This window comes from Lactuca sativa, chromosome 3, assembly GCF_002870075.4.
Source record: "Lactuca sativa cultivar Salinas chromosome 3, Lsat_Salinas_v11, whole genome shotgun sequence".
NCBI classification, from domain to species: domain Eukaryota; kingdom Viridiplantae; phylum Streptophyta; class Magnoliopsida; order Asterales; family Asteraceae; genus Lactuca; species Lactuca sativa.
The window spans coordinates 58,075,597-58,092,114 of record NC_056625.2 but is presented as its reverse complement, the minus strand read 5'-3'; the positions used below and the strand labels follow the sequence as shown (position 1 = coordinate 58,092,114).

The 16,518-nt window shown below is 28.8% G+C and overlaps 1 protein-coding gene across 1 annotated transcript; it reads right to left on the bottom strand.

The window, feature by feature from the left end:
• Positions 1–605: 605 nt before the first annotated feature.
• Positions 606–3,850, bottom strand: LOC111890066 (receptor-like serine/threonine-protein kinase SD1-7). Its single transcript, XM_023886224.3, has 7 exons — positions 2,453–3,850; positions 2,211–2,360; positions 1,957–2,126; positions 1,643–1,853; positions 1,323–1,560; positions 1,076–1,223; positions 606–983 (listed from the first exon to the last, which is right to left on the bottom strand). Exons 1-7 carry the CDS (start codon positions 3,723–3,725, stop codon positions 690–692), a joined length of 2,484 nt encoding a protein of 827 aa, XP_023741992.1. The 5' UTR covers positions 3,726–3,850; the 3' UTR covers positions 606–689.
• Positions 3,851–16,518: the final 12,668 nt, after the last annotated feature.

Genomic DNA, 16,518 nt, shown 5'->3' with positions numbered 1-16,518 from the left:
TGTTGAGATGTATGATTGTTGGGCTATTGTGCGTAAAAGAAGACCCTGGAGATCGGCCAACAATGGTGAATGTCAATGTGGTTCTGATGTTGGGTATGGATATTGAGAGCCTCGCGGATCCTAAAGAACCAGCTTTTGTGTTGACAAGAAGGATTAGTAGGTTGCCACCGTCTTCAGGTAAATCAAGGTAAATCAGAGATCAATCAATTGACTATCACTCAGGAACAAGGGCGTTAGCAAAGTGAGGTCTTTTTTTAATTATAAGTAGGTTTATGAATCTTCAATATGGTTGCTTAATGCTCACTGAATATGTGTTGGTGCAGCGAAAACTTCACCTTCTTCTAATCTAAATTTTACAAAGTAAACCCTAAGTTTTTCGGTAATTGCTACATGCAGATAATCTTCACCATTTTCCGCCTATTTGATAATTGGCGAAAATTTAGTGCAAACACATTTCCAAAATTTCAGAAAACATACAATTTAAAACATGTATTTCTAAAATCATTAAGCCGATGATCATACGGGCCAATCCGTTAGTTATATATATAATAAATAACTTGAATAAAAATATTTTATAGAATAAAAGCGTCCTTGACAAAAAAGGCAAGAGAAGTTGACAGATGTCAGATTAAAAAACTCAACCTAAGGTGGCAAATGAGAAGTTACATGGTGCATTTAAAATCCCCCCTCTATCGAGGCTCTAGATTGGTTACTGTAACTTGGTTGTTGGAGAATCTATTCGACACTTGGGCACTTCTATGAATTGTAAAAGCAGTCTTTTTGGGCGATGGAACAGTTGTGGTTTCATTGATTAGCATGGCAACCACTTGTGACATTGTTGGTCTTTCACTCATTATTTCTTCAACACACAGAAGTCCAATATTTATGCACTTTACTGCCTGTAGATCAGCGTTGCTACTGGTGCCCCTAATTAAAGGATCAATCAACTCCAAACCTCTGCCTTCCATCCACCTTTTCCATGCCTAAAGATGATCCAAATTCAACCCTCAAACTAACTTTGTTTGCAAGTAGTTATCATGCAATAATTGAAAAAGAACACATCATATATACTTACCCATTCCAATATTGTAAGAAAGCCTTCGGTGTAAGTAGAAGTACTCCTTTTACCAGTCACAATCTCCAGCAGTAAGACCCCGAAACTAAATACATCGGATCTCTCAGAAAATGTTCCGTGAAGTGCATATTCAGGTGCCATATATCCACTGAAATCAAGAGAGCAAGGACATTAATTAACACATCATCTCCAATTAATATATAATTTAAGATGTAATTTTGATGCATTGAATGACTTGTGGACTTACTAGGTACCAACAACTCTGTTGGTTTTGTCTTGAGTTTGGTTCATCCCAAAAATCCTTGCCAATGCAAAATCTGAAATTTTAGGAGTCATCATCTGATCCAGAAGAACATTGCTTGCTTTTAAATCCCTATGGATAACTCTCAGTCTAGAATACTTGTGCAGATAAAGGAGTCCTTGAGCTACCCCTTCTATTATATTGAATCTTTTGCTCCAATCAAGATTCACACTCTCCGATGGATCTAGGGATGACGATAGACAAAAAAAAATATATCATGCAGCGTGAAATATAATCAGAACAGATGAAAAGGAAGAAAAGTTTACCAAAGAGGAATTTGTCTAGGCTTCGATTAGGCATATACTCATACAGGAGAATCTTTTCATCTTCTTCCACACAACATCCCAATAGCCTAACAAGATTCTTATGCTGAAGTTTTGCAATAATCCTCAACTCATTCATAAACTCCTCGCGTCCTTGTGATGATCTTGCTGATAACCTTTTAACTGCCACTTCTCTATTTCCAGGCAAGGAACCCTGCATTGTACCTTTCTCATCTTTATTACAGATATATTTAAAATGATATGTCATGAAATAATAAATAATGATGTTTTGGGGACTAGCTAGCAAGGTATCATACCTTGTAAACAGAACCAAACCCACCCTCTCCAACCTTGTTTTCGACTGAAAAGGAACCTGTTGCTTCGAGTATGCTCCTTAAGCTAAACGATACAAGCTCTATGCTGTTATGTGCATCTCCAATGGATGTGCTCAGAGAATCATATCCAAGTAATTCCCTCCTTATTCTCTCTGCATAGCATAAGCCACAACTGTTAACTGGTAATCTTGAAAATGAATTGATTTAAGAAATCTTGACTTTATTTAACTTTTAACCTTCCCTTATCAGCCTCCTCCTTCTCCTTCTCAAGAAGTAACCAAAAATGCTGATGAGAAGCATTCCTACAGAAACAATGGCAACCGTAACTGCAGCTTCATTCCTGAATTTCCTTTTGTGGGTGAAATTATTTGCATGTATCTTGTCTACTGCATGTTGATCATGGAAGAACACAGAAGTTTTGATCAGGATATTGGAATGCAAATGAAGCACTGCTATTCATAAAGTAAAGTTGACATACCGAGTTGGGAGCTACGAATGCGGACATAGAGTTTATAAGCAGTAGTATAGTTACTTATTGTGATATCCACAAGCTCTCTGAACCAATTCAGACAAACTATTTTTAGTTCATTGGTTACATTCTCATATGCATAAGCATTACAGGAGCAGTTGCGGATGCATCCAGATTCACAGTCGTTAAAACTTATTTTCCCTATGCTGACTGCATGATCTGGTAGCTTCACCCCTTCATATACTGAAAACATATCTCCCCTGTCGCAGCTCAATGTCTTAATTCTCACACATCCACCAGTCCAGTTCCCTGCAATCCATTCATTGTGTGATTTAGGCTGGAAACCAGTCATACACTTGCACGCTGGAATTGATTCATTTGTCTTGTTGCAGGTTGTAAATGGACCACAGTAGCCATAAAAATCACATGGACCTCGAGATGACTGCCATACTGCTTTCCATTTAGTTTGCATCCATAGCTGTAGCTCAATTTGCCCACGAGGAACCAAGGTAAACCGTATGCTCATTGAATTTGTAGAAATATCATACAAAATATAATCTTCATCATCTTCGATAACATAACTTATATATGCTGGAAATCCTCCATCCATAACTCTCTGGCCAAACCAGCTTCCATCTCCTATAAAACCACTACCAAATGTCAAATTAGTTGCGTAGACATTGCTTCTCCAATACGGTTCATCCCCTTTCCAAATATAAACCTGATGCCGATCTGGATCTATCCCTAGAGAGAATATACCTGGTCGAGGATTCTCATCATCTGCCCACGATGTTAGACGCATTTGTTGCCCATTTCTGTTGGAGCTTAACTTCATGTCAGCCAGAAACGTGTCGGTTGGATGATCAAAACTATGCCACAGTTCATCTTTACCATGTCTAAGTACCAGATTCCCATTATCAAGTAATACTGCATCTGTGCCGTTTATGACAGACACGTTTGATGTCCAGATCTGCTCTTTTCCACTTAAAACCACAAGATTCCCATCTTTAGAAAGCCTAAGAATTGATGCTGAACCTTTTGGAATTGGAGTTGCTCTATTTGCAACCCAGATGACTGTTAGTTTCGGGATTGTGTTGTACCATATCCCCAGGTAGCTACCCGTAGAATTACCAGGACTGAAGAACCCTAATGCAAACGTACCTCCGGCTGAGATTATTGTTTGGTTGCTAGTGATGGAGTTGGTTGCGGTTATGGTGTTTTGACTTTTAGAAAGAGGTAAGACAGAAAACGAGAGAATCAACACAAGATATAGCCACTCCATTGATGGTACCTTTAATTCTTGTAGTTTATAGATTCTATTTCTCCATTTCTTACTCGCTCCCAATTCCCAAAGTGAGAAGAGAGTGAGAGTGAGTGGTGGTGATGATATACAGCAACGGTGACTTGCTTGTTGACAAATGTGTCAAAAAACAAATTTGAAAGCTAGGTTGTATGACAAAAAAAAATTAAATTATATATTTATTTCACTCATGGATAAATTTATTTTTAACTTGGTTTAGATGTAGGTCCGGCTTATATGTCGTTCCATTCATAATTTTTTGTACTATACTTATCCATTCATAAATTTTTTGTACTATATTCTTTCATTGTTGTAAAATGTATATTGATTCTCACTTTAAATTATAATTTATCAACCTGCACAATTGAATAAATCATATCAAGAAAGTTAATATGTGATAATATATGTGTGCACTTTAAATCGTAAAAATTGAACTTATTAATTCAAAACAATTAGTCCATTCTTGAAATGAGCAGTACAACCGTAATAAACATTCGTAGAAAATTGACGGCCTAAAAACTGGAAACCATGTGGTGTAGGTCGGACAAAAGATGCCAACGGAGTTACGAAGAAAATATAACCAAACGAAATGCAATAATTTTGGAAAGCTGATTATTCAACCTATAGTGGGAGACTCGCAATTTTTTTGAATGACTGAAATTATACGAAAACGACAAGGCTAGCAAAGTGTTGGGAAACAAAGTAGGGGCTACAGATATATCACACACTATACAAATAGATCCTCATATTCTAATTACCAAGATCTTAATTTCCAGTTAAAACCATATATACGGACAAGGATTTAAAGCACCCGAACATGAATTTTCAGTCTGTAGCACCTCATTTTCTTTGTCTTTTAATGTTATGGTTTAAAAGTATTTCATGACATAAAGTTGTATTTTGTAAAATATGGTCCAACAAAAACATTTTTTGCAATTATATATAACTGTGGGTGTTACCAAATTCATATAGACTTAAACCGTAGCAAGAAAATAAAAAATAATAAAAAGACTAGGTTGGTGTCCAATGCATGATCTCATTCTAGTGCAAGATTGAATATTAATACCCCTAGATTGGAAACTTCTTGACATCTTCGACTGTTACACTTTGTTACCAAAGATCACTTAAATATATAGACATCATTCCTCCTTCCAGGTTTATAATGGAAAGAACAAATCAGTCCATTACAACGTCATAAAGGATCTCATTACAATGTCATTAAGTATCTGGAGGATTAATCGGACATATTTACACATCTACTTCACTAGGGAGGAACCATCTCAATAGTGTCTCCAATAGGACATCATGGTCGGAATAAGACAAACATTGCTAAGTTACTTTTACTTGCACTTAGCACCTCGTGTACTACTCGAAAATTGGGTAAATACCTATGGAAATTTGTGACGAAATTTGGACAGAATAAAAGCAAACTTACAAATTTTAACTATAGTGATGGAATACTCACAAAATAGCTTAGTAAATTTTATATATTTTTGTTATTTTACACTCAAATTTGGTTTGGTTTGGTTTGAGATTTGGAGACTCCACGACCTAGTCATGTAATACTTTTTTTTTTTTTTTGTTATTGTTGTATATAGTTTTACTTATGATTTGAGAACCAGTTGACATCATATAATGTTTTGAAAAAAAATAGTAAATTAGGCACTTCCGCTACCGAATAAAAATTTACTTTATATTTTTAGCATAAACCATTTATAAAAAATGGTCAATTTTAGGGGATGACATAACTAGAGTTCATGATCCCACCAGAATTGTTTCTCTCAAAATCCTAATTAAACAAAAATACATAAACATATCAATTGACAAGGAAATGTATCTCAAATACCCATTACACTTAGGATCTATTAGCCCTGGGTTCCCATCCATAGGGACCTATTAGCTCTAGACTCCCATCCCTAGGCTTCGCCTAAGACATGGGAACGCCACCCTTGTACTAGCTCAAGAGGTCCAATAACTTCCTTAAGCTTCTATTTTTTTTTAATTGAATGGTTGTTTAGTGTTTAACAGTTAGTATCCTCAAGTTTGTACAATTCGTCTATGCCCATATTAGAACCTGAGACCTCCAATCTAAGAGGCAAAGTCTCTACCAAGTGAGCGTTCGCCTTAAGCTTCTATTAATTAATGAATTAGTTTTCCAATTAATTAATTACTACCGGTGTAATACGTTTGTGTTTATTTCAATTCTTTGTATCCATTTATGGACAATTGGCACTATGTGCGACCTAATATATGTTTAACTGCCTTTGTCGTTAGTGTGTTATATCATATAAACATATACCGACATGAACATACATAAAACGTCTCTTGTGTCTCTTACAAACAACGCACAAGAGATATTATAGTGTTCTGGAGAGAAAATGATAATCCCCTATCTTATGAGTATATGTCATCGGTTAGGAAAGATAAAACCATAATTCTGATTTATATAAGTTTATAGAAAATTATAAATCTATCACCAATTTACATTTCACTACTAGAAAACAAAGGGTTTTGCCACAGAAAAATAACTACGGAAAATTTCCGTAGGTAATTACTTACATACTACCAACAGAAAAAAATAGCTACAAAATAACTACAAAATACCAACAACTTTTTTATTATTATTATTATTATTCCCATTATTATTTTTTAATATTCAGGTCTTATATTTTTTTTGATCGTTTTGTTTTAAATATTTAAAACACAAAAAATTAAAAACCATACTAATAGTACTAATAATAATAATAATTATAAACATAATGATGATATATAATAATCGTAACATAATTGTAATGAATGTTTTTAACACACAAACAAATGAACAAACAAAAATAATAATGTTTAACACATCAATAAGGTAAAATAATATACATTTAATGTATGAATAATGAAAAATTATGATAATTAAGGGAAATATATATATATATATATATATATATATATATATATATATATATATATATATATATATATATATATATATATATATATATATTTGTATAAGTAAGTGTATGTATATATTTATTTATGTATGTATGTTAGTATATGTATGTATATTTATGTATGAGTATGTGTGTATATGCGTGCTTATGGATATGTATGTTCAATATATCACGTATTTGTGAAGAAAAATGAAATGAAAAAAAACGACATTATACCCATAAAAAATAAAAAATAAAAAAAAAAACTCGTAGGTAATCTGTAGTTAATACCTACGGATTACCTTTATCCGTAGCTAATCCGTAGGTATTTGCCTACGGATTACCTTCAGATTATTTTATTTTCTATTTTTTTAAGGGAAAATATTGTTTTTTCAGTTTCATTTTTTTTTTTCACAACATAATTATACTTTGATTTATTTGTTTTCACCAACTTATACATAACGTAAACTTACATACAAAGGTATGCATCGTTGGAACCCATTACTGATTCACAACTTTATTATTCTTTTTTTATATATTATAAATGAAAATTATTTTTATACACAAATACAAATAAATACACATATTTACATACAAACCATATGTATGTATTATGTTTAGCATATTATGTATTTGTTTAATAAGGTTAATTGTTGCTCTATAACAAAGATAAATAGCTTTTTGTATCATATATAGTAGTGAGTTGTAATGATGCACATTCTTCTACATACGTTTATATGATGTATAACTTTGTGAAAACAAAGCAATCAAAGTATAATGATTAGTGAAAAAAAATGAAATGAAAAAAAACGACATCATACCCTTAAAAAATAGAAAATAAAAAAAACTCGTAGGTAATCCGTAGGTAAATACCTACGGATTACCTTTATCCGTAGCTAATCCGTAGGTATTTGCCTACGGATTACCTACGGGTTTTTTTTTATTTTCTATTTTTTACGGGAAAATATTGTTTTTTCAATTTCATTTTTTTTTCACAACATCATTATACTTTAATTTATTTGTTTTCACCAACTTATACATAACATAAACTTACATACAAAAGTATGCATCGTTGGAACCCATTACTGATTCACAACTTTATTATTCTTTTTTTATATAGTGTAAATGAAAATTATTTTTATACACAAATACAAATAAATACACATATTTACATACAAACCATATGTATGTATTATGTTTAGCATATTATGTATTTGTTTAATAAGGTTAATTGTTGCTCTATAACAAAGATAAATAGCTTTTTGTATCATATATAGTAGTGAGTTGTAATGATGCATATCCTTCTACATACGTTTATATGATGTATAACTTTGTGAAAACAAAGCAATCAAAGTATAATGATTTGTGAAAAAAAATGAAATTAAAAAAACGACATTAAACCCTTAAAAAATAGAAAATAAAAAAAAAAAACCCGTAGGTAATCGGTAGGTAAATACCTACCTATTACCTACGGATTACCTTTATCTGTAGCTAATCCGTAGATATTTGCCTACGGATTACCTACGGGTTTTTTTTATTTTCTATTTTTTAAGGGAAAATATTGTTTTTTCAATTTCATTTTTTTTCCACAACATAATTATACCTTGATTTATTTGTTTTCACCAACTTATACATAACGTAAACTTACATACAAAGGTATGCATCGTTGGAACCCATTACTAATTCACAACTTTATTATTCTTTTTTTATATATTATAAATGAAAATTATTTTTATACACAAATACAAATAAATACACATATTTACATACAAACCATATGTATGTATTATGTTTAGCATATTACATATTTGTTTAATAAGGTTAATTGTTGCTCTATAACAAAGATAAATAGCTTTTTGTATCATATATAGTAGTGAGTTGTAATGATGCATATCCTTCTACATACGTTTATATGATGTATAACTTTGTGAAAACAAAGCAATCAACGTATAATGATTTGTGAAAAAAAATGAAATTAAAAAAACGACATTATACCCTTAAAAAATAGAAAATAAAAAAAAACCTGTAGGTAATCCGTAGGTAAATACCTACGGATTACCTTTATCCGTAGCTAATCCGTAGGTATTTGCCTACGAATTACCTACGTGTTTTTTTTTATTATCGATTTTTTACGGGAAAATATTGTTTTTTCAATTTCATTTTTTTTTCACAACATCATTATACTTTGATTTATTTGTCTTCACCAACTTATACATAACATAAACTTACATACAAAAGTATGCATCGTTGGAACCCATTACTGATTCACAACTTTATTATTCTTTTTTTATATAGTATAAATGAAAATTATTTTTATACACAAATACAAATAAATACACATATTTACATACAAACCATATGTATGTATTACGTTTAGCATATTATGTATTTGTTTAATAAGGTTAATTGTTGCTCTATAACAAAGATAAATAGCTTTTTGTATCATATATAGTAGTGAGTTGTAATGATGCATATCATTCGACATACGTTTATATGATGTATAACTTTGTGAAAACAAAGCAATCAAAGTATAATGATTTGTGAAAAAAAATGAAATTAAAAAAACGACATTACACCCTTAAAAAATAGAAAATATAAAAAACCCGTAGATAATCCGTAGGAAAATACCTACGGATTACCTTTATCCGTAGCTAATCCGTAGGTATTTGCCTACAGATTACCTACGGGGTTTTTTTTTTTTATTTTCTATTTTTTAAGGGTGTAATATTGTTTTTTCAATTTCATTTTTTTTTCACAACATAATTATACCTTGATTTATTTGTTTTCACCAACTTATACATAACGTAAACTGACATACAAAGGTATGCATCGTTGGAACCCATTACTAATTCACAACTTTATTATTCTTTTTTTATATATTATAAATGAAAATTATTTTTATACACAAATACAAATAAATACACATATTTACATACAAACCATATGTATGTATTATGTTTAGCATATTACATATTTGTTTAATAAGATTAATTGTTGCTCTATAACAAAGATAAATAGCTTTTTGTATCATATATAGTAGTGAGTTGTAATGATGCATATCCTTCTACATACGTTTATATGATGTATAACTTTGTGAAAACAAAGCAATCAAGGTATAATGATTTGTGAAAAAAAATGAAATTAAAAAAACGACATTATACACTTAAAAAATAGAAAATAAAAAAAACCCGTAGGTAATCCGTAGATAAATACCTACGGATTACCTTTATCCGTAGCTAATCCGTAGGTATTTACCTACGTATTACCTACGGGTTTTTTTTATTTTCTATTTTTTAAGGGAAAATATTGTTTTCTCAATTTCATTTTTTTTTCACAACATAATTATACCTTGATTTATTTGTTTTCACCAACTTATACATAACGTAAGCTTACATACAAAGGTATGCATCGTTGGAACCCATTACTAATTCACAACTTTATTATTCTTTTTTTATATATTATAAATGAAAATTATTTTTATACACAAATACAAATAAATACACATATTTACATACAAACCATATGTATGTATTATGTTTAGCATATTACATATTTGTTTAATAAGGTTAATTGTTCCTCTATAACAAAGATAAATAGCTTTTTGTATCATATATAGTAGTGAGTTGTAATGATGCATATCCTTCTACATACGTTTATATGATGTATAACTTTGTGAAAACAAAGCAATCAACGTATAATGATTTGTGAAAAAAAATGAAATTAAAAAAACAACATTATACCCTTAAAAAATAGAAAATAAAAAAAAACCAGTAGGTAATCCGTAGGTAAATACCTACGGATTACCTTTATCCGTAGCTAATCCGTAGGTATTTGCCTACGGATTACCTACGGGTTTTTTTTTATTATCGATTTTTTACGGGAAAATATTGTTTTTTCAATTTCATTTTTTTTTCACAACATCATTATACTTTGATTTATTTGTCTTCACCAACTTATACATAACATAAACTTACATACAAAAGTATGCATCGTTGGAACCCATTACTGATTCACAACTTTATTATTCTTTTTTTATATAGTATAAATGAAAATTATTTTTATACACAAATACAAATAAATACACATATTTACATACAAACCATATGTATGTATTACGTTTAGCATATTATGTATTTGTTTAATAAGGTTAATTGTTGCTCTATAACAAAGATAAATAGCTTTTTGTATCATATATAGTAGTGAGTTGTAATGATGCATATCATTCGACATACGTTTATATGATGTATAACTTTGTGAAAACAAAGCAATCAAAGTATAATGATTTGTGAAAAAAAATGAAATTAAAAAAACGACATTACACCCTTAAAAAATAGAAAATATAAAAAACCCGTAGATAATCCGTAGGAAAATACCTACGGATTACCTTTATCCGTAGCTAATCCGTAGGTATTTACCTACAGATTACCTACGGGGGTTTTTTTTTTTTTATTTTCTATTTTTTAAGGGTGTAATATTGTTTTTTCAATTTCATTTTTTTTTCACAACATAATTATACCTTGATTTATTTGTTTTCACCAACTTATACATAACGTAAACTGACATACAAAGGTATGCATCGTTGGAACCCATTACTAATTCACAACTTTATTATTCTTTTTTTATATATTATAAATGAAAATTATTTTTATACACAAATACAAATAAATACACATATTTACATACAAACCATATGTATGTATTATGTTTAGCATATTACATATTTGTTTAATAAGATTAATTGTTGCTCTATAACAAAGATAAATAGCTTTTTGTATCATATATAGTAGTGAGTTGTAATGATGCATATCCTTCTACATACGTTTATATGATGTATAACTTTGTGAAAACAAAGCAATCAAAGTATAATGATTTGTGAAAAAAAATGAAATTAAAAAAACGATATTACACCCTTAAAAAATAGAAAATAAAAAAAACCCGTAGGTAATCCGTAGATAAATACCTACGGATTACCTTTATCCGTAGCTAATCCGTAGGTATTTGCCTACGGATTACCTTAGGTTTTTTTTATTTTCTATTTTTTACGGGAAAATATTGTTTTTTCAATTTCATTTTTTTTTCACAACATAATTATACCTTGATTTATTTGTTTTCACCAACTTATACATAACACAACCTTACATACAAAAGTATGCATCGTTGGAACCCATTACTGATTTACAACTTTATTAATCTTTTTTTATATAGTATAAATGAAAATTATTTTTATACACAAATACAAATAAATACACATATTTACATACAAACCATATGTATGTATTATGTTTAGCATATTATGTATTTGTTTAATAAGGTTAATTGTTGCTCTATAACAAAGATAAATAGCTTTTTGTATCATATATAGTAGTGAGTTGTAATGATGCATATCCTTCTACATACGTTTATATGATGTATAACTTTGTGAAAACAAAGCAATCAAAGTATAATGATTTGTGAAAAAAAATGAAATTAAAAAAACGACATTACACCCTTAAAAAATAGAAAATAAAAAAACCTCGTCGGTAATCCGTAGGTAAATATCTACGGATTACCTTTATCCGTAGCTAATCCGTAGGTAAATATCTACGGATTACCTTTATCCGTAGCTAATCCGTAGGTATTTGCCTACGGATTACCTACGGGTTTTTTTTTTTTCTATTTTTTAAGGGTGTAATATTGTTTTTTCAATTTCATTTTTTTTTTCACAACATAATTATACCTTGATTTATTTGTTTTCACCAACTTATACATAACGTAAACTTACATACAAAGGTATGCATCGTTGGAACCCATTACTAATTCACAACTTTATTATTCTTTTTTTATATATTATAAATGAAAATTATTTTTATACACAAATACAAATAAATACACATATTTACATACAAACCATATGTATGTATTATGTTTAGCATATTACATATTTGTTTAATAAGGTTAATTGTTGCTCTATAACAAAGATAAATAGCTTTTTGTATCGTATATAGTAGTGAGTTGTAATGATGCATATCCTTCTACATACGTTTATATGATGTATAACTTTGTGAAAACAAAGCAATCAAAATATAATGATTTGTGAAAAAAAATGAAATTAAAAAAACGACATTATACCCTTAAAAAATAGAAAATAAAAAAAACCCGTAGGTAATCCGTAGATAAATACCTACGGATTACCTTTATCCGTAGCTAATCCGTAGGTATTTGCCTACGGATTACCTACGGTTTTTTTTTTTTATTTTCTATTTTTTACGGGAAAATATTGTTTTTTCAATTTCATTTTTTTTTTCACAACATAATTATACCTTGATTTATTTGTTTTCACCAACTTATACATAACGTAAACTTACATACAAAAGTATGCATCGTTGGAACCCATTACTGATTTACAACTTTATTAATCTTTTTTTATATAGTATAAATGAAAATTATTTTTATACACAAATACAAATAAATACACATATTTACATACAAACCATATGTATGTATTATGTTTAGCATATTATGTATTTGTTTAATAAGGTTAATTGTTGCTCTATAACAAAGATGAATAGCTTTTTGTATCATATATAGTAGTGAGTTGTAATGATGCATATCCTTCTACATACGTTTATATGATGTATAACTTTGTGAAAACAAAGCAATCAAAGTATAATGATTTGTGAAAAAAAATGAAATTAAAAAAACGACATTACACCCTTAAAAAATAGAAAATATAAAAAACCCGTAGATAATCCGTAGGAAAATACCTACGGATTACCTTTATCCGTAGCTAATCCGTAGGTATTTACCTACAGCTTACCTACGGGGGTTTTTTTTTTTTTATTTTCTATTTTTTAAGGGTGTAATATTGTTTTTTCAATTTCATTTTTTTTTTCACAACATAATTATACCTTGATTTATTTGTTTTCACCAACTTATACATAACGTAAACTGACATACAAAGGTATGCATCGTTGGAACCCATTACTAATTCACAACTTTATTATTCTTTTTTTATATATTATAAATGAAAATTATTTTTATACACAAATACAAATAAATACACATATTTACATACAAACCATATGTATGTATTATGTTTAGCATATTACATATTTGTTTAATAAGATTAATTGTTGCTCTATAACAAAGATAAATAGCTTTTTGTATCATATATAGTAGTGAGTTGTAATGATGCATATCCTTCTACATACGTTTATATGATGTATAACTTTGTGAAAACAAAGCAATCAAAGTATAATGATTTGTGAAAAAAAATGAAATTAAAAAAACGACATTATACACTTAAAAAATAGAAAATAAAAAAAACCCGTAGGTAATCCGTAGATAAATACCTACGGATTACCTTTATCCGTAGCTAATCCGTAGGTATTTACCTACGGATTACCTACGGGTTTTTTTTATTTTCTATTTTTTAAGGGAAAATATTGTTTTTTCAATTTCATTTTTTTTTCACAACATAATTATACCTTGATTTATTTGTTTTCACCAACTTATACATAACGTAAACTTACATACAAAGGTATGCATCGTTGGAACCCATTACTAATTCACAACTTTATTATTCTTTTTTTATATATTATAAATGAAAATTATTTTTATACACAAATACAAATAAATACACATATTTACATACAAACCATATGTATGTATTATGTTTAGCATATTACATATTTGTTTAATAAGGTTAATTGTTCCTCTATAACAAAGATAAATAGCTTTTTGTATCATATATAGTAGTGAGTTGTAATGATGCATATCCTTCTACATACGTTTATATGATGTATAACTTTGTGAAAACAAAGCAATCAACGTATAATGATTTGTGAAAAAAAATGAAATTAAAAAATCGACATTATACCCTTAAAAAATAGAAAATAAAAAAAAAACCCGTAGGTAATCCGTAGGTAAATACCTACGGATTACCTTTATCCGTAGCTAATCCGTAGGTATTTGCCTACGGATTACCTACGGGTTTTTTTTTATTATCGATTTTTTACGGGAAAATATTGTTTTTTCAATTTCATTTTTTTTTCACAACATCATTATACTTTGATTTATTTGTCTTCACCAACTTATACATAACATAAACTTACATACAAAAGTATGCATCGTTGGAACCCATTACTGATTCACAACTTTATTATTCTTTTTTTATATAGTATAAATGAAAATTATTTTTATACACAAATACAAATAAATACACATATTTACATACAAACCATATGTATGTATTACGTTTAGCATATTATGTATTTGTTTAATAAGGTTAATTGTTGCTCTATAACAAAGATAAATAGTTTTTTGTATCATATATAGTAGTGAGTTGTAATGATGCATATCATTCGACATACGTTTATATGATGTATAACTTTGTGAAAACAAAGCAATCAAAGTATAATGATTTGTGAAAAAAAATGAAATTAAAAAAACGACATTACACCCTTAAAAAATAGAAAATATAAAAAACCCGTAGATAATCCGTAGGAAAATACCTACGGATTACCTTTATCCGTAGCTAATCCGTAGGTATTTACCTACAGATTACCTACGGGTTTTTTTTTTATTTTCTATTTTTTAAGGGTGTAATATTGTTTTTTCAATTTCATTTTTTTTTTCACAACCTAATTATACCTTGATTTATTTGTTTTCACCAACTTATACATAACGTAAACTTACATACAAAGGTATGCATCGTTGGAACCCATTACTAATTCACAACTTTATTATTCTTTTTTTATATATTATAAATGAAAATTATTTTTATACACAAATACAAATAAATACACATATTTACATACAAACCATATGTATGTATTATGTTTAGCATATTACATATTTGTTTAATAAGATTAATTGTTGCTCTATAACAAAGATAAATAGCTTTTTGTATCATATATAGTAGTGAGTTGTAATGATGCATATCCTTCTACATACGTTTATATGATGTATAACTTTGTGAAAACAAAGCAATCAAAGTATAATGATTTGTGAAAAAAAATGAAATTAAAAAAACGACATTATACACTTAAAAAATAGAAAATAAAAAAAACCCGTAGGTAATCCGTAGATAAATACCTACGGATTACCTTTATCCGTAGCTAATCCGTAGGTATTTACCTACGGATTACCTACGGGTTTTTTTTATTTTCTATTTTTTAAGGGAAAATATTGTTTTTTCAATTTCATTTTTTTTTCACAACATAATTATACCTTGATTTATTTGTTTTCACCAACTCATACATAACGTAAACTTACATACAAAGGTATGCATCGTTGGAACCCATTACTAATTCACAACTTTATTATTCTTTTTTTATATATTATAAATGAAAATTATTTTTGTACACAAATACAAATAAATACACATATTTACATACAAACCATATGTATGTATTATGTTTAGAATATTACATATTTTTTTAATAAGGTTAATTGTTGCTCTATAACAAAGATAAATAGCTTTTTGTATCATATATAGTAGTGAGTTGTAATGATGCATATCCTTCTACATACGTTTATATGAAGTATAACTTTGTGAAAACAAAGCAATCAAAGTATAATGATTTGTGAAAAAAAATGAAATTAAAAAAACGACATTATACCCTTAAAAAATAGAAAATAAAAAAAAACCCGTAGGTAATCCGTAGGTAAATACCTACGGATTACCTTTATCCGTAGCTAATCCGTAGGTATTTGCCTACGGATTACCTACGGGTTTTTTTTTTATTTTCTATTTTTTACGGGAAAATATTGTTTTTTCAATTTCATTTTTTTTTCACAACATCATTATACTTTGATTTATTTGTTTTCACCAACTTATACATAACATAAACTTACATACAAAAGTATGCATC

Coding starts and splice junctions, on each gene's coding strand:
- LOC111890066 (XM_023886224.3), bottom strand. CDS start 3,725: ATGGAGTGGCTATATCTTGTGTTGATTCTCTCGTTTTCTGTCTTACCT. Junction 1,854..1,956: donor GGTTTGGTTCTGTTTACAAG/GTATGATACCTT, acceptor GGTACAATGCAG/GGTTCCTTGCCTGGAAATAG. Junction 984..1,075: donor TTCTTACAATATTGGAATGG/GTAAGTATATAT, acceptor GATCATCTTTAG/GCATGGAAAAGGTGGATGGA.